The following is a 22896-nucleotide window of genomic DNA, read 5'->3' on the forward strand; positions in this document are numbered from 1 at the left end:
ATTCCTAGACACTTTAAAAAAGCACAAAGGAGAATGTTGTGAACCTCTAAGAATAAAACAAATAATAGCAGTTTAAGGAAATTGCCCTTCAGGTAAATATAAAAGCAAAATTCTTCCCAGCAACATTAAAAAGTGAAGCACACTCAGTGGAAAACTTATGGCTCGAAAGCAATTGCTGACCAAATAGCAGGAACCAGTCTACGAAAATCTTAATTCAAAATAAAAGTCTATAATTCTGTTAATTCATAACGTCTCTGTCTTACAATTGCCCAGTGTTTATTCATGTACCTAAATTAAAATAATTTTAATACAAGCAAAATCACTACTGAAAGGTTCTTTTTCTCCTTAAGATGTTTATACCTTAACCCATGGTCAGAGCAGCAAAAACATATCAGTAAGGAAAATATTCTTTAATTTTTCTAAAACTTTTTATCTTAGGGAGAGTCTCCTAAATATGAAAAACCTAAGATCTACGGGGCTATAAAGATGATGGACAAATAGTGGAAGTATATGGAAAATCTTTCCATTTCCTAAAACATATATAGAACAATAACTTACTCATTACCTCCAGGAAAAAGGACTGATTACTTCATTTTTTTTTTACCTTTCAGCATTCGTGTTCCCCTTCCCTTAAATAAATCAGTTATTTATTTGAACTTGCTTTCATTTGTTAAATAAATATTCACAGTTGGGGTTACTAGCCTGCATAATTATAACATTATTGTAACTAGTCAATAATGAAAATAATATGATTTGGGTTAACTTCTTTTTAATACAGATGGCTTAAAAAACAAAAAGAACTTGTGTTTTTCTCTTGTAATCTTATAAATATCCTTCTAACATGCTTGTATCTTTTTTAAAGCTTGCTACCACTATCTAGTTGTAGTAAACTTTAGAAAATGTGGAGATTCCAAAGGGCTGCCTACAAACCAAATGGCATCCTAGCTTCGGCAGGCCGAGCGCCTCATTTTGGCTTCTCTCGCTCCCTCTAGCGTTCGCAAATCTCACGTCTCTGATGATCAAGTTACCTCACTGAACAACAGCTTGACTAAGTCCTGCCCACCTATGACATCACCCCCTTCTTCAACCACTGCGAGGTGAAGCTTTAACTTCAGACTTGGAGGTGGGCTGTGTGCAGTAAACTGGAATGCTCTCCCTCACTCACTCCTCCGTGTAGGAGTGATCCGAAGCAGGACAAGCTCAGCCTGCAGCTGCCGTGGCTTTGTGTGGACTGGACGCGGAGCTTGGGAGAGGGGGGGAGGGTTATTACTCCAGTCCACAGTCAGTGGAATTACAGCTATAGCGGCAGTATATGTAGGATTGCTTTTTCTCCGTCATCCTGGTAAGTGTTTTCCGTGTTTTTCCTTGTGATTGTCCCAGAAAGTTTGCTTGGTTTTACTCTCTAGAAACAAATGACTTGGTGCCATGAGGCATTCAAATACGAACGTTTGCTCTGTCACCAGTACCAGCAATCTATGTGCGTGCAAGCCAGCAAGGAAAAATTTGACTATATGACCAAATGCAATAAGTTTCTTAAAAATCTTTTGCTTACCAAAAATAATAAATGACTATTTTCTGTCTCGTATAGTTGCTATTTGAAAAGAGACTTATGGAAAACATTAAGTTGGAAAGTTAAATGTTAAATATTGAAGAATACAAGGCAGATTTTTCACAGACAGGAAAGCAAAAGGTCTTGCTAACTTGGTGTGTAGTGTATGTGTGGTATGATCACCAATTGCTGTTTTTACAACTGTGAAAGAAAATCAATAATCCCTCAGCCCATGAGTACACAGTACATGAAAAGCATATATCTTGCTCACAGCTAGCCGAGCTGTTCCTGGAGACTTCTGTGCCTCTGTAAGGACTAACAGCTACACCTAGATTTTAAAGCTTGCACTACTGTCCTGCCAGAGCTGCTTCCAGCATTTCAGTCTTGCATATCTCAACTAGTGAATTCAACTCAGAGGAGGAGGAGACTCTCTTCCAAACCATATTCCCTCTCCAGCAGAACGCCAAATCCATTGCTGGGGCAAATGTAGTATGTGACTAGCATAGAAATTGGCAAAGTCTACTCAGAAAGACTAACAGAGCTCAGCCAGGAAGCTATGCCTGATGTATGCAGCAAGTTTGCGGTAGCAGAGAAAAAAAACATGAGTAGAGCCCTCATCAAGTGGGATATGCGGAGTATCTGTTCACTTGCAACTTATAGGAAAATGTTATATTACAAGAAATGTTTTTATACAACAAAGCTTTCAAAAAGTAGTTAAATGTATCTCCTCAAAATTTTTTTTAAATGAATTATGTCTGAAACAAAATGGTTGCATAGAGATAAAAGAGTGCAACAGGCCTGTGTTTTCTCAACATATAGGGGGTTGATTTTTAATTAATTAATTATTTGGAATTAAAAAGGAAAAAAAGACTTGATATTTGCCAATTATGAACCAAATTCTCTAATGGTTTTAGCAATTAGCTATTTACAATTTTTAAAATAAATCTATCTGCTTTAAAATGCACATATATGTTATTTAATTAGCAAGAAACAACCACACTAACTAGCAAGAATAAAGCCACTAGAAAAATGCTTCAGCTGCAGCAATGCCTTTCATTTATCCCTAACTGCATGAGAATATCCTGACCAGCATAAACATAAAGAATGAATTTGTCTGTTTTCAGGTAGGATCACTTATGCTGCCCCACAGTGACAGACGACTGATACTCATCTCTTTTGAAGTGTAAAGAAAAAAATTAATCCCTTAAAAGTACCACAAAATATTAATATTACCACTACTACCAATATTAATGATATGCCAAGTTTTACTCTATAGAAAGATTAAATCAGAGCTATGCTACTTCGTTTGCAAATTTATGTGTGTGCACAACACATACACACGTACATATATTTATTAGCCTGAAATAAAAAACAGGGTTCCAAAAACGTGATTGCATGTATTTAACTAGGAAAATCACTTTTAATTTTTTTTAAAATAGAGCACTGCCAAAACACATCAAGTCCAAGGAGCAGCAAAGATAACAGTGAATGAATAAACATAATAAATTCATTAATACTGTGTTCCTGTATTACTAACTATCAGTTATTAACACACAACCCCCTCTTTTAAATCAATTATGGTTAGGTTCAAAATGCCCAGTTAAACACTTCCTAAACGTTAATGTTTGTGAAATACATAATTGAGCAGCAAATAAAATTTTTACAAAACGAAGAAAAACAGTAAGAAAATTTGTCATAACTGAGTGTGGCAGCAAAATAGAAGGTATGTTTCTTTTGCTTTCAGGTGTTAATTAAGGAGCCTCCAATTCTATCAAAACTTTTTCAAAGCTAAATGAAGCAGTGTGAAATAAATTTGTTTGAAATCTTGTGGCTGTCAGACTTTGTTAGCAAGCTATTAATTATCTTTATCCCAGGTTCTTCGCTAGACTATATTGCCCAATCAAATAGAAACTCCAATTATGTTCAGCATCACCTGCCTAGGGACACAAGATCCTAATGAACACTCAGTGCCTCCAGATGAAAAATACAATTATCAGCTTTAAACCTGCAAGTGCACTGCGGAGAGGAGATTCATCTGTGCTTCTCTTGGCCACACACCCTAAAGCTTCTTCCTCTTTCTGGATTATTTTAAACAATTTTAAAGTCTACAAAAATCAGTAGCCAAGAACCTTACCTTGTATTACTATTATATGAATGTTTCTTCTTTCTGCTTTTTATTTTTGATATGCCATTGTTCATATCAATATTAAATTAAATCTGGCCATTTAAAAAAAATCTGGTTTAAAACTGCCATTTCAGTGGGTCTTAACTTTGCCCCCCCTTTTTTAAGGTGGGTGGGCTACATAACAAAGAATGTGATTAATGCCAAGATCCAGAGCTAACAAAAATTCTGAATAAACCCCCTTAAATAATCTTTTATTCAACCAGTTTATTTTAATAGCATTATAAATAATCGTTGAAAGTCAAATGAAGACTACGATAAATGAAGACAATGAGGGAAATGAGATTCAGTAAATTTTTCAAAGGCTGTAATTTCTTCCCTTTTTTTCCCTTATTCCCCCTTCCCTCCCACCCCCCACCTTTTGCCCCAGAGGCCTTCACTGTTCTTCTCAACGGGAGGCTTTGTTGTAATTAAACCAGAGAAAAACTGGCCGGCAGCAGCCAACATCTGACTTGCGGCTTCTGAAAGCAGTGTTCTGGTAGATTGTACCACCCCCCAGTGGGCAAAAACTCTACAGTAAATCTCTCAGCAATATTAATTCTCAAAGCTGCATTTTTCTCTTCAGAGCATAAAAAGGGCTGTTTCTCAAATCCTTCTAACATTCCAACATTTCAAAAACTTACCATAAGTCAACAAACCAATTTCCAACAAAGAGATGGTTTGTAAATGTCTTCTGGAAAAAGCCTTCTTCATCTTAAGAGCCAAAATAGGAGTATACATTTCAGAAAGCATTTTCCAGTTTCAGGATGCAGATTGACATCACTAAATTTGGTAAAACATCACACTGAAAAAGTTTTGAAAGCCATGTTTATATTGCATAGAAGAGCAGGTTGCAGGACTTGATTTGTCTGTCTATTGACATGAACTCCAGAGAAGACAGATTTGAAGTAAAAAGGAATGAAATCAAATTCAAGCAGCAGCTAAACTTGCATTTGCTTTGCATATGCATGATCTCTTTCCTACCTCCAAAATCAAGTGTCAGGAATGCATAACAATCTCTCTCCAGGTACAGTATTAGTCTGCTTAAATGGGAGGAGGGAGAACTGCTCTCACGTGATGAGACAATGACAGCTTTTGTTCTTTATTCTTTCACTTTACATGTGCACAAGTTACCCTGGCAACTTTGAAAAGAAAACCCACAGACCACATTTGCTTAAACACCATTTTCAAAGTGTGCCACTGGACTTTGGATTGATCAGTTTATGTGTTGTTGATTTTCTTCCTCTTCCTTTGGTTTAAATCAATAGTACCCTACTCCAAAATGAAAAAACAAGGTGTATTATGATTTTGGATGTTCTCACCAACCAGCACATTGCTTGGCACATATACCCAAATATTTGTTGTACTAGTATATGGAAACTTGAATATTAGAAATAGAAAGCACATCAACCAAAATATACTCAACACCGAAAAAGGAATTTCAAGTTTGCAATGGGAAAATGTTTGCAGTTTAACAAAAGTAAGCATAGTTTTAATTGCAATTGCTCAAAAGTCAACGCAAAGTTAAAGCATGCCTCCTGCCCCCGAGCTCTCTACTGCTCACCTTTACCACCCTCTAAATTAATATCTTATTCATTCTTATAAGTCTCGGTTCTCTAATTCATTTACTCTGGCTTTAATATTCTAAAAGGAAGCAGCATTCACTAAAATGAAAGATAACATCCCAGTTTGCCTTTTTGTTTTAAGGATGCTCGATTTTACTTTACAAGCCAAAATAAATGAAGCAGAATTAGATTCATTTGTCACAAACCTATTGGGGAAAAAGAGCCAGTAACATAAAGAGAGAAAGTAAAAATCCTTTGCTTTGGAACTTTTATCCCCTATTTTGCAAAAATGGAACAAAATCTTTTTTAGGCTAAAAAATAGTCTAGATAAAACTGACTATAAAAAGGAACACTTGCTACTCTGCCTGACAGCAAACCCTTCAGACTTCATGACTCTCAAGAGGAGAGTTAGAGGTCCTTCTGCTTGCCTGGCATTAAACAAAAGAATTGGAACTTTCCTGAAATCTGATGATCGTGGAAAATTTAACTACCAGACAGGCTGCTTAGAAAGCATTTTACTGTCACTATCAACTAACCTGATGCACTCCAGTTTTTCAGTTTAATCATATATGTAGTTTATCTGAAATACCATTTGTCATACAAAGACTTAGCATTCACAGGTTGATCATTTTGTTGTGCTTTCTAGCAGCAATTTAAGCCTTCAGAAATAATTACTTTCCTAATACTCTAGATTATGATTGTATAAATTCCAATTTACCTAGAAATATTTACAGATTTAAATAAATTTGGTTAAGCATGTGTTTTGGTCAATTTCAAGGTTTTATTCAATATAATAATGCAATTAACTTGGATTAAAAGTTCTACATGTCATTCTACTTTTAGATTTAATATTTTAAAAAGTTCCCAGCATTAAGAAATCATTATGTGAGCAAATCATTAAAAAGAAACTAAAATCTCAAAACTTAATACTTGATTTAAGATTTTTTAAATGAACAATGATTTCAAATCAATAAATTTAAATCAAAGGTAGCAAAAAAAGATTTAAGAATTTAGCACTATCAAAATATAATTTAATCTTAATCTAGGTTGTCAAAACATGAGAAATACCTTCTCACCTCAAACATTTCCACCTCCAAAATACTGCAGTAGCAGAGATGGCATCATATAAACATGTAGATTGCCTCAAGTTCTTGATTTTATTTAAATACCGGTTTTCTACTCAGATACAACTTCTTAAATTATATTAGTTTTCTTAAAATATCTCAAAATGGTAGCATCCTTATCTATTGGATGTTTTTCACGGACTTGATGATTACATTATAAATGCATTTAAAAAGAAAACTACAATTTTTTATTTATAAAGAGAAACTGAATAGAAAGGTCAATATTAAAAATTTTATTTACCAGAGAGGTGATTATGTTTTTCTTCTTTTTGCCTCAGTTTTAAATGCTATGTACTTAAGTAATGATTCCATTAAAAAATAATTTCCTAAAACATTCCTTTAAGTAACCAGGGCACCATTCATGTCTTCTCCCAAGTTACCCCATTAACAATATTTTTCTAAAAGATCGATTTCTTTTTGTTCAGAAGTAATGGCCTCTTTCAAGCTTATGCAGACATAAAGGCTCTGAAGTCGATGTTGTGGAAACCTGGCCACAGTGTCCATGCCAGTGGGGGTCATTTTCCTTTTCAGCATTCACATTCAACTACAGTGTCTCTATGTGCCTGAAATGTAGAGCCAGCTCAGAAAGAGGGAAGTCTAAAGCATGGGGGCAAGATCGCTTATTTTAGATAGAGAGATCAGTACAGCCTTTAATATGCAAAACAAACCAAAACTGTTTAGCACTATAGTTTAAAATATAAAAGGGCAGGAGAAGATATAAAATATAACATATAAAACAGAAGGAAGCATGAATTGAGCTTAAGGGACTAGGGACATGTGATGGAATCTTCATTTCTGAAAGAGTATCCTTCTATCCAGAGAAAACTGCTTTTATATTTTTGCCTTTTGCTATAATGCAATTTGAAGAGAAGAGAAAGACATTTTCTAAGAATTTAATGAGATTTAAGGCTTTCTGTTCATCCTACATTATTATCACTATTGTATTAATGGCAATGTGAGTTTGCATATCAAACAGCAGAGGAGGTAGTTTCACCGATATAAAACAGGGAAAAAAAACAAATTAATCTTTCTTCTTTTCACACCAATTTAGAATTTTTTTTCTTTCTCTGGGTTAAAAAATGTGTCTATCAATAATATTCTTAGAGCTTGATTTGGTGAATTATTTATAGTTCAGATACAAGCTTTATCTCTGGTTTTCATTATGATCGTCACCTTGGACATACTCCAGGCTAACCTGACTGAGGGAACAATCAACAATTTTTAAATCCCCATTCATCAGATTCATCTTCTCAGTTTTAGTGTGTGTCCTGGAGTATGAGAAATGCCCAACTATTGGTAACGTTTTAAGGAAGTTCTCACTTGTTATGTTTATAATGGTTTTTAATTAGTTTCCAATGCAATTTAACAAAAGTAATTGTTTTCTAAGCTTAAATTAACCAAATTATTTTTATGTTGAATAATTTTCCAGCTTAGAAAAAATTCACAGCAGATACTTTTAAGAGTAACTTTGTAATTATAATTTCAACAGCCTGGTTTTCCATTTTCACATACCAAGAAAGTAACAATCTTCAAGAAAATACACTACTGAAGTTCAACAATAATGAGCAAAGCCCTAAAGGCATCACAGTAAAATCTAACATTAAATAATAAATCATTTAAACTTTCCTCTCTGGGCACTTTGCAATATCCACTAGAGACCACTTTATCCTTTTGCTAACTGCTATTTTTGTTTCAAGTTGCCTAAATAATAAATTAAATGTATCTGTAATTTGTTTTAAATTTCCTTCTGTTAATGCAGTCTATGATAGCCTTGGTATCTGGTGGCAAACTAAAAGAAACTGATTTCAAAGAGAACCAGAAACACAAATTTTGGCCTTGTTAACATGCACTTTCAGTAGTGTTTGAATTCTGGAACAGATGCTATCCTTGTTGGATGCTAGGTAATTACTAGGGAGAAGCAAATTGCTTCTACTTTTAGTCCTTAATTTCAGGGTTAAATATTTCCATGATACCCTAATGTTCCCCATGTGTACAGAAAGCCCCTGAGTGGGTAACCCTGCATAACAGATCCTGATCCTACCCACCTCCCCTGTCCAGCCCCAAACATCTTCATGCATATTAGATAATGGACAAAGCAGTCCTTTGGTCAAGCCTTAAGTCTTCTTTCAGAAATGAAAAATACACTTATTGGCAATTGGCTTGTTCATGTTTGAACCTAGAGGGAAATGCCTGGTCAGGTTTTGATATGCTTTCCTAATGGTCATTACAAAGAGACAGATTGAAATAGCATCCTTTCTATTCCAAATACAGATTTTTCAACTTCAGTTTGCTAAAAGAAAATTAAAATTGTATTCTCCTAAAAACTAAATATGACTTGAACTTCTATTCTACTTTTTGGCCAAGAATACCTGAGTAACTAGAGTTTCAAGATCATCAACTAGTCCTCAGAAACACCTCTAAAGAGGAAGGTGATGGTGTTCACATTCTGCAGTTGAGAAAATTGAGGCAGCGGGAAGAAGCAAACAAGGCACTGAGCAAATCAAAAGAAAAGCTGCTAAAGCAAACTCTTTTCAACTCTTTAAATTGTAGATTTTATGATTTTGTAAAACCATGTTCAGAACTGTCTAAGAAGTTACCATAGCATTTCTATAAAAAATGCTTGTTATGTATTTGCCACCTCTTTGAGATGTACTTGTTTTCTTTTTTTAAAACATTTGATCATTTTATATCTAAGATTTAAAAGTGAACTCTTAAAGAGTGGCCTGATTTGAATTTAAAAGTCATGGAAGGGGCTTACTGCCTCTTGAATGAAGCTTTGCTTCTGTGTTTAATTCAAAGTGCATTAACAATTAATTAACATTAGAAATTATGTTTGGTGACAATCTCAACTTCAGCTCCTACTTTGTATAGTAAAATGGGAAGTAAAAAACAAAGAGGTCATCTTATCCCTTTTCACCAACTACTATGATGAAAGATGTGTTGCTTAAAGAAAGAATTGAAGTTAAATCTCTATGAAATTTCTCTAGTATGTCCAAGTTCATTATTAATAGTTCATTAAAACATTTTCCTTTCACAGGAGATGCTCAGATCCAGTATATTTTACGGAAGAAAAATATAAAGGAAATATAGTATGCTTCCTTTTTTTTCCATGAAGAATATTTGAATTAAGTTTTCTTTACCTCTTAAAAAAGAATACCTGTTCTTGCATAACGTGACTGCACCAGATATTTTGAGAAAGCAGCAAGAAGCAAAAGCTGGAAATAGCTATTTCGCAGCAGGTAATCATACCTCAGGATGTAGCTACTGTACAAAGTTTATACTTGGATAATCCTGGATGGGAATAAAGGTGGGGGGTAACTGCCTGAAAAACCCATTACTATACAGGCCTTAGCATCATGAATGGCTTTCTTCATGAGGATCTGAAGTTACTATCTCTGACCACATTGCACAGAAGAGCCAATAAGAATTTCAAAGAGAGTAATTTCCACTAAGGGAATTAAGCTACACAAAAGGAACCTTCACACAAACTCTATCAGAAAGAAAAAAAAAATACATAGGAAGCCATGTGTTCTACATAGTAACAGGAAGCTGAATTGTTTCTGGTCCCCACTTTAATGAGCTTGCCCACCATGCTGAACTGCAGCTGGAATGTTCATTGACAACAGCGAGCCTGATCTGGAGGTGTGTGCGGCATAGGATTACTTGAATAAACAGTGAAGAACATTTCCAAGGACTAAACAAGAGTTTATAAGTCCCAGCCCCTCACCAGGAAAATAATATATGCGCATTGGATTTTCACTCACGCAAAATTTACTCACATCGTTCAATAAGGTAGGAAAAATATCAGTCTTTTATTTTCATGCCTGAAATTATAAAGGCTAATTAATACCTACAAGCACAGAACAGATTATATTACACAAAATCTATAATTCTCCAGCCATGGGGAAAGTTGAATCATATTCTAGATTAGAACATGATAAAAGATAAATGCAATGTGAAAACATGAGATAGAATATAATGAAAACGTGCATAAAGCTATTAAACCATGTAGTATAAAACATGTAACAAAATGGAACAAAAGAAAGAACTAGTTTAACATGAAATGGAATTTTCCACTTAGATTAGCTACATGTATTAGCTATGTAATTCTTTCCTTCCTGAAGTAGATGAAAAAGATTCCTTCTGATTTTCTTGGCTAGAAATACTTACTAACAATGTAACAATATTAGTAATCAAAGAAAAAGAAATAACATCAGTAATCAAAGCAAACAATTGGTTTTACTAGTATTTAGGATCTCAAAAGGTGTGTAACTAGTCCTAAAAGTAAAAGAATAGACTTTTCAGTACACATTTCTACACCTGTACAGTCTACCTAATAAAAAGTAGACATTAAATTGTTGTTTTTTAAGAACAGTAACATTATTATCTTTAAATATAACAAATCATACTCCTATGTGTCAACTCACTATGAATATTAATAGAAATTTGAGTAGTTTGGTCAGTGACTGGCTCCAAAATTGATATCAAGTAGCATGAAAATGCTTTAGAATAGTCAATAAAACTTTAATTATATTTGACATTTCAAAACCAAATGGGCTTGGGACCTGATACTTCTTAATACCAGAAATATTTAAGGAAAAGAGATTATATAATTGTATTTATTATTATCTAGCAATAAACCCTAAGCCTGCAAAAAAAAATTAAAATATTAGAAGTCACAGATGTTTTACTTTCCACATCTATTTTGAATGCTATTTTAAGTATGCTGGCCTGATGGTTTTCTGTCTTTTTTTTTTTTTAAACTCACTCCATTTTAGGGCTCTGAAGCTATTTTGTATAAAGACCTCAATACTGCTGACCATGATCAGCCCAGCCTGGAGCATCTTCCTCATCGGGACTAAAATTGGTCTGTTCCTTCAGGTGGCGCCTTTATCAGTTATGGCTAAATCCTGTCCATCTGTGTGCCGCTGTGATGCAGGTTTCATTTACTGTAATGATCGCTTTCTGACATCCATTCCAACAGGAATACCAGAGGATGCTACAACTCTCTACCTTCAGAACAACCAAATAAATAATGCTGGGATTCCATCAGATTTGAAAAACTTGCTGAAAGTAGAAAGAATATACCTATACCACAACAGTTTAGATGAATTTCCTACCAACCTCCCGAAGTATGTAAAAGAGTTACATTTGCAAGAAAATAACATAAGGACTATCACTTATGATTCACTTTCAAAAATTCCCTATCTGGAAGAATTACATTTAGATGATAACTCCGTCTCTGCTGTTAGCATCGAAGAGGGGGCATTCCGAGACAGCAACTATCTCCGACTGCTTTTCCTATCCCGTAATCACCTTAGCACAATCCCCTGGGGTTTGCCCAGGACTATAGAAGAACTACGCCTTGATGATAATCGCATATCCACTATTTCATCACCATCTCTTCAAGGTCTCACTAGCCTAAAACGCCTCGTCTTGGATGGAAACCTTTTGAACAACCATGGTTTAGGTGATAAAGTTTTCTTTAACCTAGTAAACTTAACAGAACTGTCACTAGTGCGGAATTCCCTGACTGCTGCACCAGTAAACCTTCCAGGCACAAACCTAAGGAAGCTTTATCTTCAAGACAACCACATCAATCGGGTGCCCCCAAATGCCTTTTCTTATCTAAGGCAGCTGTATCGACTTGATATGTCCAATAATAACCTAAGTAATTTACCTCAGGGTATCTTTGATGATTTGGACAATATAACCCAACTGATTCTTCGCAACAATCCTTGGTACTGTGGGTGCAAGATGAAATGGGTACGTGACTGGTTACAGTCGCTACCTATGAAGGTTAATGTACGTGGGCTCATGTGCCAAGCCCCAGAAAAAGTTCGGGGGATGGCTATCAAGGACCTCAATGCAGAACTGTTTGATTGTAAGGACAGTGCAGTTGTAAGCACCATTCAGATAACTACTGCAATACCCAACACAGTGTATCCTGCTCAAGGACAGTGGCCAGCTCCAGTGACCAAACAACCAGACATTAAGAACCCCAAGCTCACTAAAGATCAGCGAACCACAGGGAGTCCATCAAGAAAAACAATTATAATTACTGTGAAATCTGTCACCTCTGACACAATTCATATCTCTTGGAAACTTGTCCTACCTATGACTGCTTTAAGACTCAGCTGGCTCAAACTGGGCCACAGCCCGGCATTTGGATCTATAACAGAAACAATCGTAACAGGGGAACGCAGTGAATACTTGGTCACAGCCCTGGAGCCTGATTCACCCTATCGAGTCTGCATGGTTCCCATGGAAACCAGTAACCTCTACCTATTTGATGAAACTCCTGTTTGTATTGAGACTGAAACTGCACCCCTTCGAATGTACAATCCTACAACTACCCTTAATCGAGAGCAAGAGAAAGAACCTTACAAAAACCCCAATTTACCGTTGGCTGCCATCATTGGTGGGGCTGTGGCCCTAGTGACCATTGCCCTTCTTGCTTTAGTGTGCTGGTATGTTCATAGGAATGGATCACTCTTCTCAAGGAACTGTGCATACAGCAAAGGGAGAAGAAGAAAGGATGACTATGCGGAAGCTGGCACTAAGAAGGACAATTCTATCCTGGAAATCAGGGAGACTTCTTTTCAGATGTTACCAATAAGCAATGAACCAATCTCAAAGGAGGAATTTGTAATACACACCATATTTCCTCCTAATGGAATGAATCTGTACAAAAATAACCACAGTGAAAGCAGTAGTAACCGAAGCTACAGAGACAGTGGTATTCCAGACTCAGATCACTCACATTCATGATGCTGCAGGACTTGCAGCTGACTGTGTTTCGGTTTTTTAAACCTAAGGGAGGTGATGTTAGGAACCCTGTTCTACTGCAAAACACTGGAAAAAGAGACTGAAAAAAGCAATGTACTGTACATTTGCCATATAATTTATATTTAAGAACTTTTTATTAAAAGTTTCAAATTTCAGGTTACTGCTGCGATTGATGTAGTGGAGATGCCTGAACACAATTCTATATTTTAGTATTTTTTAGTAATTTGTACTGTATTTTCCTTGCAAATATTGAAGTTATAAACCATTTACTTTGTGTTCTACTGAGTAAGATGACTTGTTGACTGTGAAAGTGAATTTTCTTGCTGTGTTGAACAATCAGGACTGCGTTCACATAAGATCCTTGTAGTATAAGCACAGGCCATTTTTCACTTTGGTATTAATAAAATGTAAAAAAACCTGGCTGAATGAAAAAAACTAAATTTCAAAAAATAATGTTCCAATTATTAAATTTATATTATCCCAGTGGTATTCAATAAATCAAAATATGTGAAGTAATGGGCAATATCAGACTTGCTGCATATCTACATTTTTGCTCTAAGCAAATTAGATTTCCTTAAAGTAAGCATACCTTCTGAACCGAAGACATCAGCTGGCATAAAGGAGTGTGAAGTCTATTGTTAAAGCCATTGCTAACAAAGCTTTGAGAAAAAGGACTTCACAAAAACAATGATGTAAGTGTGCTTCCAAGTTAGGGGGGAAATTTGTATTTAGGAAAACATGAAAACTTAGACTTACATAGTGTGATGAACACAAATACCAGAATTGTATTTTGGTTTTGCCTATACCATGCTGATTTTTGAAAGCACACTCTAAAAACATAATTTTTAGTGTTTATGATGTTTTCATCATGAAGGATGTCAAAGAGAAACCTTGTATGTATGAAAAAGGGAGCATAACCACAAGCAATTCCCCTTAACAATCCAGAGAAAGTAGTACTTTACGTGAGAATTTAAAAGAAAAATAGATACTAGGAATCAAATTTAGATGTGGCTTATATGAAATGTTTTAACACTGTACATAAACGTTCAGTTTACTTTCACAATGATCAAGAATACTGCCCATTACTGTCACAGTTTTCCAGATATTACATAATGAACTTGTAATGTAACATTTCTTTCTAGCTTCCTACTGAATTGTGAGCTATTACTTGTTTAAAAACCACATCACTTTTCTGTTGCCATGATTTTTTTCCAACAAAAAACCAAAGTGCATTGTACGCCCTTTGGCCAGTCTTGTATGTGCCTTGATCCAACGCTACATGTATTCAGCTTTTAAAACTCGACAAATTTTTCATACTTCCTTAAATATGAAAAATTATGGTCTTATTGCTGAATAAAACAAAAAAAAGTACAAAATAATCGTGCTTGCTTTTTCAGGATATTACTATCACTAAAGTAGCAAACTGCCCAGCACATTAGTCCTAAGCATCTCCATGTATTTTTCTAGGCATAAAAATAAACGTTGGCTACAAATTAAAAAGTAGCAATATCTTGAGCTTGTGTATCATTTTACTTCAAGAGTTTAGTGTTTCATGCATACATTAATTTCCTAACAGTCTTTGGAAAACTCCCATTCATGCCATAGATGGAAAACTTCAGAAGTGGTTTTGTGACTTTTCTGTTTTTTGTACACTGCTGCCATTGCTCCTGATCGATACTTTTTAAGGTTGTCTTTGAAAAACTAATATTTTTTTAAATACCTTTTTGGTAGTGTGAATTGGCATCAAAGGATTTAAGTTTCAGATCTACCGCTTTATGTACTTAAAAACAAACCGCTTACTCTTCTTGGCTTAGTTTCCTCATCCATAAAATGGGCCAGTTAATAACACCCACCACACAGGGTTATTATGAGGATTAAACAAGATGATGTGCATGGAAACTGTATAATGTTCAACAAAATATAAGTTACTACTATTATAATCAAGAGAAGTTAGCCATATGTTCCCAGAGGTTTGCTAAACATCGCTGATTCTACTACTCTACTAACAAATATCTCCAAGTGCCTATGAAACCTCATTCATTGTTCATTTGCCATCTTCAAATGTTTCCCAACACTTTCTCTTTGGACTTCCTGTTATGGAGGATAGTTGTTTTCTAGGAATAACTAAGCAAAGACAAAGGTGACTGACATTAAATGTAGGGAACATTTTCTGAAGGAAGTTTGACTTGGCTTCCAGAGGGTTTGAGTAGCTAAGGTACAGTTCTGCCAGAAGACAGGTAAAGAGCTGGATGGTTCCATAAGGTCCCTATAAACCTGTGACTTTATAAAAAGCCAAAAGCCAAGAGATTGTATTGACTATTTTCCAGTTAGTATACCTTTCACGAGCACAGGAAATTTTATGTGTGTCCAAATACATGCATCTTAATTATTTTACTTGGCATAAATTAGAAACATGTTTCACACCAGCAAATAAAGACAGCATTGAAAGGGTATAAGTTTATTCTTTACCTAGGCTTGCTACGAATTTCAAATGCTTTGCCGTAAAAATATATACCCTTTCAATAGAATAACAAAACACACATCTCTCTCTACCTTAAAGTGCACTAAATTAATTATAGATACATTTGCGTATATCCTAAACTAAATGTTCACAATTTTTACTGATCAGGTACTAACAGAGAAAATTGTAGGGGGAAAGAAAAATCCAATCCTGAATATACCGCTTATAGATTTAACAAAAATACAATGGGGAAGCCACAAAAAAAAATTGAGGGAAAAATCACTCCCTTGCTGAAAGTTTGACAAAATCAGAAATTGGTTTTGGATGCAGCCACTTGCAACTGTCTTAAATCTCTGCACTTATGCACTCATTCTCTATTAAAAACAACACTGTGATCTATCTCACAGCAAAGCTGATTTATTAAAAGCATTCCCCTGTGCCAAAGGAACTAGTAAAAAACTCTGCTTTACTAACTACAGTTTCTGAGTAAAGCACATTTTATGGCTACATGCCAATATGACAGTTTTCAGGAGGAATCCAGAGACTCACATGCTTCAAAGCACCTGAAGCGTGGGTGTTAAAGGAACCAATCCACCGCTGAATTTAATATTAGCTCATCTGCTGCTGAAAACAGTAGTGGCATTTAAAATTCTAATTCCTTTCTCCTACTTAGCATGATTAGCAAATTTTAATTCAGGGCAGTCTTGGAATTAAAACTATTGTATTTTATGCTTTTGGACTTTTGTTAAATTAGCAAAAAATAACTCATGCTTATCAATCACTTTCTTAAGAATTTCAAAGTTCTCTGCAAATAATCTCAACAGCCAATAACCTTTACAGAATGGCTTCTATATTATAAATAGCAGAAGTCTTTTTTCATTTTTTTGGAGGAAGATTGGCCCTGAGCTAACATCTGTGCCCAGCTTCCTCTGCTTTATATGTGGGATGCCTGCCACAGCATGGCTTGACGAGTGGTGCATAGGTCCACGCCCAGGATCCAAAGCAGCAAACTCTGAGCCGCCAAAGTGGAGTGAATGAACTTTGCTACACCACCAGGCCAGCCCCATAAATAGCAGAAGTCTTGCCCTCAAGAAGTGTGCTGTCGGGGCTGGCCTGGTGTCGTAGCAGTTAAGTTCACATGCTCTCCTTCAGTGGCCCAGGGTTTGTGAGTTCGGATCCCAGGCGTGGACCTACGCACCTCTCATCAAATCATGTTCTGGTGGTGTCCCACACATAAAATAGAGGAAGATAGGCCTGTATGTTAGATCAGCGAGCATCTTCTTCAAGGAAAAAGAGGAAGATTGGCAACAGATGTTAGCTCAGGGCCAATCTTCCTCACCAAGAAAAAAAAAAAAAAAAGCGTGGGGGCCAGCCCAATGGTGCAGTGGTTAAGTTCGCACACTCCACTTTGGCAGCCCGAGGTTTGCCGGTTTGGATCCTGGGTGTGGACTTACACACTGCTTGTCAAGCCATGCTGTGGCAGGCGTCCCACATAAAATAGAGGAAGGCGGGCACAGATGTTAGCTCAGGGCTAGTCTTCCTCAGCAAAAAGAGGAGGCTTGGCACCAGATGTTAGCTCAGGGCTAGCCTTCCTAAAACAAAAACAAAAACTAAAACTAAAAGTATGCTGTCTAAGCTTGGAAGGCATAAACGTATCTAATGAAAGCTGACTGTGACTGCAGTATAGAAGAAATAATTACATCTATTTGGAGGGGTCAAGGAAGACCTCATGAAGGAGGTAAAATTAGGGCTGTGTATTGAAAGATAAGAAAGTATTTAAAGAGAAAGGAAGAAAAGTAGATGCTGGTCATGGAGAGAAAATAGTGAATAAATTCATGGAGATAGGAAAACAGGGGCAATGTTTCTCAATGCTAGTTTTGGTCAGAATCACTTGGGATGCTTTTATTAGATAACAAGGCCTCAATACAGACCTACTAAATTTAAATCTCCCAGGTTAAGGTTAGGCATTTAAGTTTTGTTTTAAATTCCAAAGGGGATTCTGAGGAGGTTGAGGACCACTGATTTAGGATGTGTTTGGGGAAAGACCAATAGCCAACTGAAATACAGGGTCCATGAAGGAGGTAAGGAATTTTTTTTTTATGTCAAGCTTTGTAGTGTATTGAATTCCAAGCTGAGAAGTCTGCATGATATTCTTTGGCAATGGTTTTTGAGCAGGTGTATAAACAATCAGTGCACTTTAGGGACATTTTATAGAAATAATATTGCAGGAAGGATGAATGAGGAGAAACTGGGAGGAAGAAGACAAGTTAGAAAGCTATGCAGTATTCCAGGTAAGAGGAAATAGGGGTCTGAACAGTGCACCGCCAGTGGAATGGGGTTAAAAAAAGCTGGGGCAAGGGGGTTCAAAAGCTATAGGAAAGGTAGAATTCCTAGGAATTGGAAACTGAGGAAAGAATAAGAATTAAAGGTGATGATTTTTAGCCAAGGTAAGTAGAATATCAGTGAGGCAATTAATAATGATGAAAAATACTAGTAAAGCAAATTTCAGAGTATTTTGTACATATTGGATTTGAATAAGTGACCATACACACAGTATAGGTTTACATTGGCTGATTATTAATAGTGCCTTCTTTAACCTTCCATAGTAACCCAGTTTAGATGATAAATTACAACCACCTTAGATTTAAAGTACTTTTATGTTATCTCTCTGGAAATGTCTATCAGAAAGTTGGAAGTGAGGGTCAGGGGGCAGATCCTCAAAATCAAGGAAGGGAATCATATTTAAGAGGTTATTATTAAAGTTGATGGATGGTGGTGGTGAGATCACCAACAAAAAGCGAGCAGAGAGAGAAAACAGATCAGCCAAAGGAACATCTACCTTTTGTAGGGACAGAAGAGTGAAGAGGAGTCCAAAATAAAAATAAATAACAAAAAAGGGGCGTTGCAAAAGAAGAAAATTCATGAGAAGAATATATTATGAAATCAAGGAACTGGAAATATTTACAAAAGGAGCATGTCAAAAATGTACTCAGGAATGCAGATGTGGAAGAGAATATGGGAAAAGAGACTGTCAGGGATTTTGAAGGTAGTGTCAGCAGAGTTATGAGGCAAAAACCTCTAGGATGTTGCCAGGATAATGAGAAATACAACAGAAACAATAACTGAGACTATTCTTTAAGAAGTTTGGAGGATGAAAGGATCTTGTTCAGTCATGTGGAAGATCAACACAGATAAAAAGGAAGTGGATACCAAGAGGGATACTTACTGACCTTAGTAATAAGATGGGGTGTAGAGATAGGAATCTACAATGAGGACAGGGAACATATTTAATAGAAGAAAAGAAAATTGAGATGCACAAGAGGTGTGGTCCAAGTCATGGTTGTGACTCTAAGATGACTGAAGTAACAGCTATAACGAGAAGCTGTAGTTTTGGAAGCATCACCAGCAAAGAGTTCCAAAGTTACTCAGAGAGATGGAAAGGGTTGGTATGGAGGTAGAATTTATAAGACAGGTCCTAAGGAAGATGGGGAAATGTCCAAGAGATGAAGAGGAGGGAGAAGATGATGGGATTAGGTGATGTCAATGTAAAATAAGGACTTCAAAAGAAAAGTTTTTGAATAATGTTCTTTCAGGGGCAGAGAAAATTCTTTTGCAACTCCCGACCTATATCCCACATCCCTCCCCTACCTTAGTTTCATCAAGTAGTGACAGTAAGAGATGGAGCAGGTAACAAGGAAAGTGTCATCCTCAGGGAACAGATGTTAATTAATTCAAGGTGGTGGAAAGAATGCTAAGAAAAATGTCAGTTACATGAGAAGTTGGAACCTAAAAGTTAAGGATGACAGTGGGGTCAGTGGAAGCAGTTAGGAGATAAGTCAGAAGGAGGTCAAACTCTCAGCTGGCTAGAGACATAAAACAGAAAAGGACAGCAGAGGGGGTCATTGCACCTAGGACTTTAACAGATGATCACAGTTAAAAAGGATATTGGTCATGAGAGGTCAATGGAAACTCCTAAATAGTATAAATACACTGAACAGATGAAAGAAAAAGAACTAGAATAACCAAATTACTCTTGCTCTATTCTTTGAACATCAAAACAATTAAATCCAACTTTATATCAAAATGTACATTGAGGAAGTATTTCTACTCACCCACCCAAACTTTACCAGGCTTTCCCACAAGTATCATAGGATTCCAGGCAAAAGGTTAAGTCAGTAACAATAAGGACTCCTCCCACTTCCTACCCTCTATCTCATTTTTAAATTACATGAGTGAAATAAGATTAGAAATGAACTTTAGGGCTGCCCTGAAAGTTTTTTCTTTTTAAAGAGACTTCAAAAGGAAGCATGCAGCCACAGGGGTGTGGAAGTTGGGGATAATGGGATTTTATAGACTGATTGTGTACACACATAAAAGCACGGCTTCTTTTTCAATGCCAGCCGGCTGTAGTGGGCAGTGGGGAGCAGTCTAGTGAATGTACATCAGGGCTCTGATAATTGTGACATTACAAAGCTGAGACCAGTTTATATCAATGTTCCATTAGAAAGCATAGAATCACTGCTGGAATTCCATATTTTAATTTCCTAGATATGAGAACCAATGTCTAACGAAAGTTTCTTTTAAAAATATGTTCTATAAACATTAGCAATGTCATACACATACAGTGGGCTTAATAAATATCTAGTGATCATTCTGCTGCTGCTGTAAACACTAGCATTTGTTGAGGACTTTGCCAAGCACAGTACTGTTTTATATATTTTAATCTCATTTAATTCACATCATAACTTTACAGATAGGAATTATTTCTGTATTTTTCAGATGCGCAAATTACAGCTTTGAAAGGTCATGGAGATATTTTATTCATTTAATATTTACAGTGATTGATTTAGAACTTACTCAATAACTGTGCTTGAGACTGGGCAGACAGCAGTCACCCAAAAAGATATGGAGATTATAGTTGAAGGAGGCAGGAATTCAGATATTAAACAAAAACCAAATGACTATAAAGTGAAAAACTGTGACAGGTACCATGAAAGAGAAAAACATGGTGCTATGAATGAGCATAACAAGAGAACCAATTTAGACCCGGTGGTAAGAGAAAACTTAAGACCTGAGGGATAAAGAGTCAGCCATGTGAAGAGTGAGGTAGAGTGTTCTGAGCACAGGAAACAGGATGTGTTACAGTTTCAAGTAGGTAATCAGCTCAGTGAATTTAAGGATTGAAAAAAATGTCAGGGTGGCTCAAACTCAGTGACCATGAGAGAGATGAGATCAGCAAGGCAGGCCTGGATCAGATCATGAAGGTCTTGTAGAACAAGGCCAAGATAAGGAGTCTGGACTTCATTTTAGTGCAAGAGAGAGCCATTGGAGAGTTTTTAACAGGGCAGGGTCAGGGGAGAAGGAGGAGAAGAATGATGTGTGGGGATCAGATTATCAGCTTTCAATTTGAATAAGTCCCTTTAGCCACTGTATGGAAAAGAATGAGTAATATGGAACAGGATGGTGGTGGTAAGAAGAGAGAAGGGAAAAGATACCACATATATTTTGGAACTATAATAGAATCCTTTTTAAAGTTATAGGCAGTAAGTGGTGGAACAAGGATTCTGTCTGCTCCTGAAGCTTGAACTCTTAACCATTCTCTTTAAATAGTGAACAGGAACATTTCTTCAATAACTCTAAAAAGGAATTTGAGTCCAGAAAAAAATTATTTCCTTTTACTAAGATAACAACTAGAAGATATTTTTAGGATTACATCTCAAAATGTTTTAATGGGGCAAATGTGAATTTTTCTGCCAAGGCTTACAGACCTCTGCCTCATGATGCTGAATGATGACTGCTGGTGGCCAATAGTTAATGGCTGTAAACTACCCTGAGAATAACACTTGTCTTTCTTGCAGCTTTCAATAAATTTAAACTTAGAGTTGGCAGGCAAATCTTATTGTTTGAGACCACTACAACAGGATCCTTTTGTGTCTTCAAGAGCCAGAATGGAAGTGCCAGATCACTGAAGCTTCTCCCCAGGCTTGGTGTTGAATTTGATGCATATAACCCACAAATACTACTATCTAGTCTACGAAGGTAAAGAAATGCCAAGGTTATTAATGTTTTTCAATAATTAATTATTTTTAAAAAATAATCTTTGGATTACTGAAATGCTTTATTCAAAGTATATTTACCAGACAAACATAAATACAGACAGGTTTTACAAATCTACATTTATTCTATGCTTTCAGCCAATATGTCATGGAATCTCAGAATTAGCTGGAAGAGATTTCATGAATTTTGATGATGTGTTCCAACAATAAAGCAAAAAACTAATCCCCAGGGCTAGCCCGGTGGTGCTGCAGTTAAGTTTGCACGGTCCACTTCGGCAGCCCAGGGTTCGCTGGTTTGAATCCTGGGTGCAGACCTATGCACCACTTGTCAAGCCATGCTTGGCCAAGCTGTGGCAGGCATCCCACATATAAAATAGAGGAAGATGGGCATGGATATTACCTCAGGGCCAGTCTTCCTCAGTAAAAAAAAAGGGGGGTTGGCAGCAGATGTTAGCTCGGGACTAATCTTCCCCAACAATAACAAAAAATTAATCCCTTCATTGTTTTAAAACACTACAAAATTTGAAGAAATGTTTGTAGTTGAACTGTAACTAGTTCATAGTTTTTAAGAAGTCCATAATGGAAAAACATGTAGCTAATCTATGAATCAAATTATGCTTCTAACTACCAAGCCATTCATGGCTCATAGCACTCACCATATGAGTTAAATGTTACCTTTATTATTGCTATTATTATTTAATATACTAAATATTTTACTTATATGTTATTATCCATATCCTCCATTAAAATGCAAACTCCATGAAGGCAAGTAATTATTTTTTCCTGCTGTTTCACTGCTAAATCACTCCAAGCTACAGAACAATGCCCAGAACCTAGCAGACACTCAAAAAAAATTTGTTGGATGAATGAATAAAAAAATGAATGAGCTTTAAAGGTTTGTATCACTAAGTACGTATCATCTGAGACAATCTTTGTGAAAGCTCTTTGTAAACTGTAAACTACTCTAGAAATATAGAGTATTATCACCACCTTCATGATAACTAGCATAGACCGTTTACTAAACCTTCTACATCCATTATCTCCTTTACTTTCCAATTCAAAAAAGAAACAAAAAAGTTCAAACAGATTATGCAACTTTTCCAATATCACACAGTATAAATGGTATAATTGGAAGTCCAAAAAAGAATTTGATTCCAAATACAAGGATCTTAACTCCAGATCTCCTGTGTT

General features: G+C 36.0%; 2 protein-coding genes across 8 annotated transcripts in view; one reads left to right on the plus strand and one right to left on the minus strand.

Annotated features, from left to right (window-relative positions):
- MACROD2 (mono-ADP ribosylhydrolase 2) overlaps nucleotides 1–22896 on the minus strand; it is a 1879180-nt gene that overhangs the window by 1568840 nt on the left and 287444 nt on the right. The window lies entirely within an intron of this gene.
- On the plus strand, nucleotides 1035–14696 carry FLRT3 (fibronectin leucine rich transmembrane protein 3). 2 transcript variants are annotated; one of them, XM_014858504.3, is made up of 3 exons: nucleotides 1035–1342; nucleotides 9437–10191; nucleotides 11178–14696. In XM_014858504.3, exon 3 carries the CDS (start codon nucleotides 11221–11223, stop codon nucleotides 13168–13170), a length of 1950 nt encoding a protein of 649 aa, XP_014713990.1. In that variant the 5' UTR covers nucleotides 1035–1342; nucleotides 9437–10191; nucleotides 11178–11220; the 3' UTR covers nucleotides 13171–14696. The 2 variants fall into 2 exon arrangements, with proteins under 2 accessions (XP_014713990.1, XP_014713991.1); XM_014858505.3 differs by having other exon boundaries at nucleotides 1047–1342; nucleotides 9437–9638.

Source organism: Equus asinus, chromosome 15, assembly GCF_041296235.1.
Source record: "Equus asinus isolate D_3611 breed Donkey chromosome 15, EquAss-T2T_v2, whole genome shotgun sequence".
Taxonomy (NCBI): Eukaryota; Metazoa; Chordata; class Mammalia; order Perissodactyla; family Equidae; genus Equus; species Equus asinus.

Bases quoted from the DNA above. Each gene is read 5' to 3' on its own strand.
- FLRT3 (XM_014858504.3), top strand. From the start codon at position 11,221: ATGATCAGCCCAGCCTGGAGCATCTTCCTCATCGGGACTAAAATTGGT.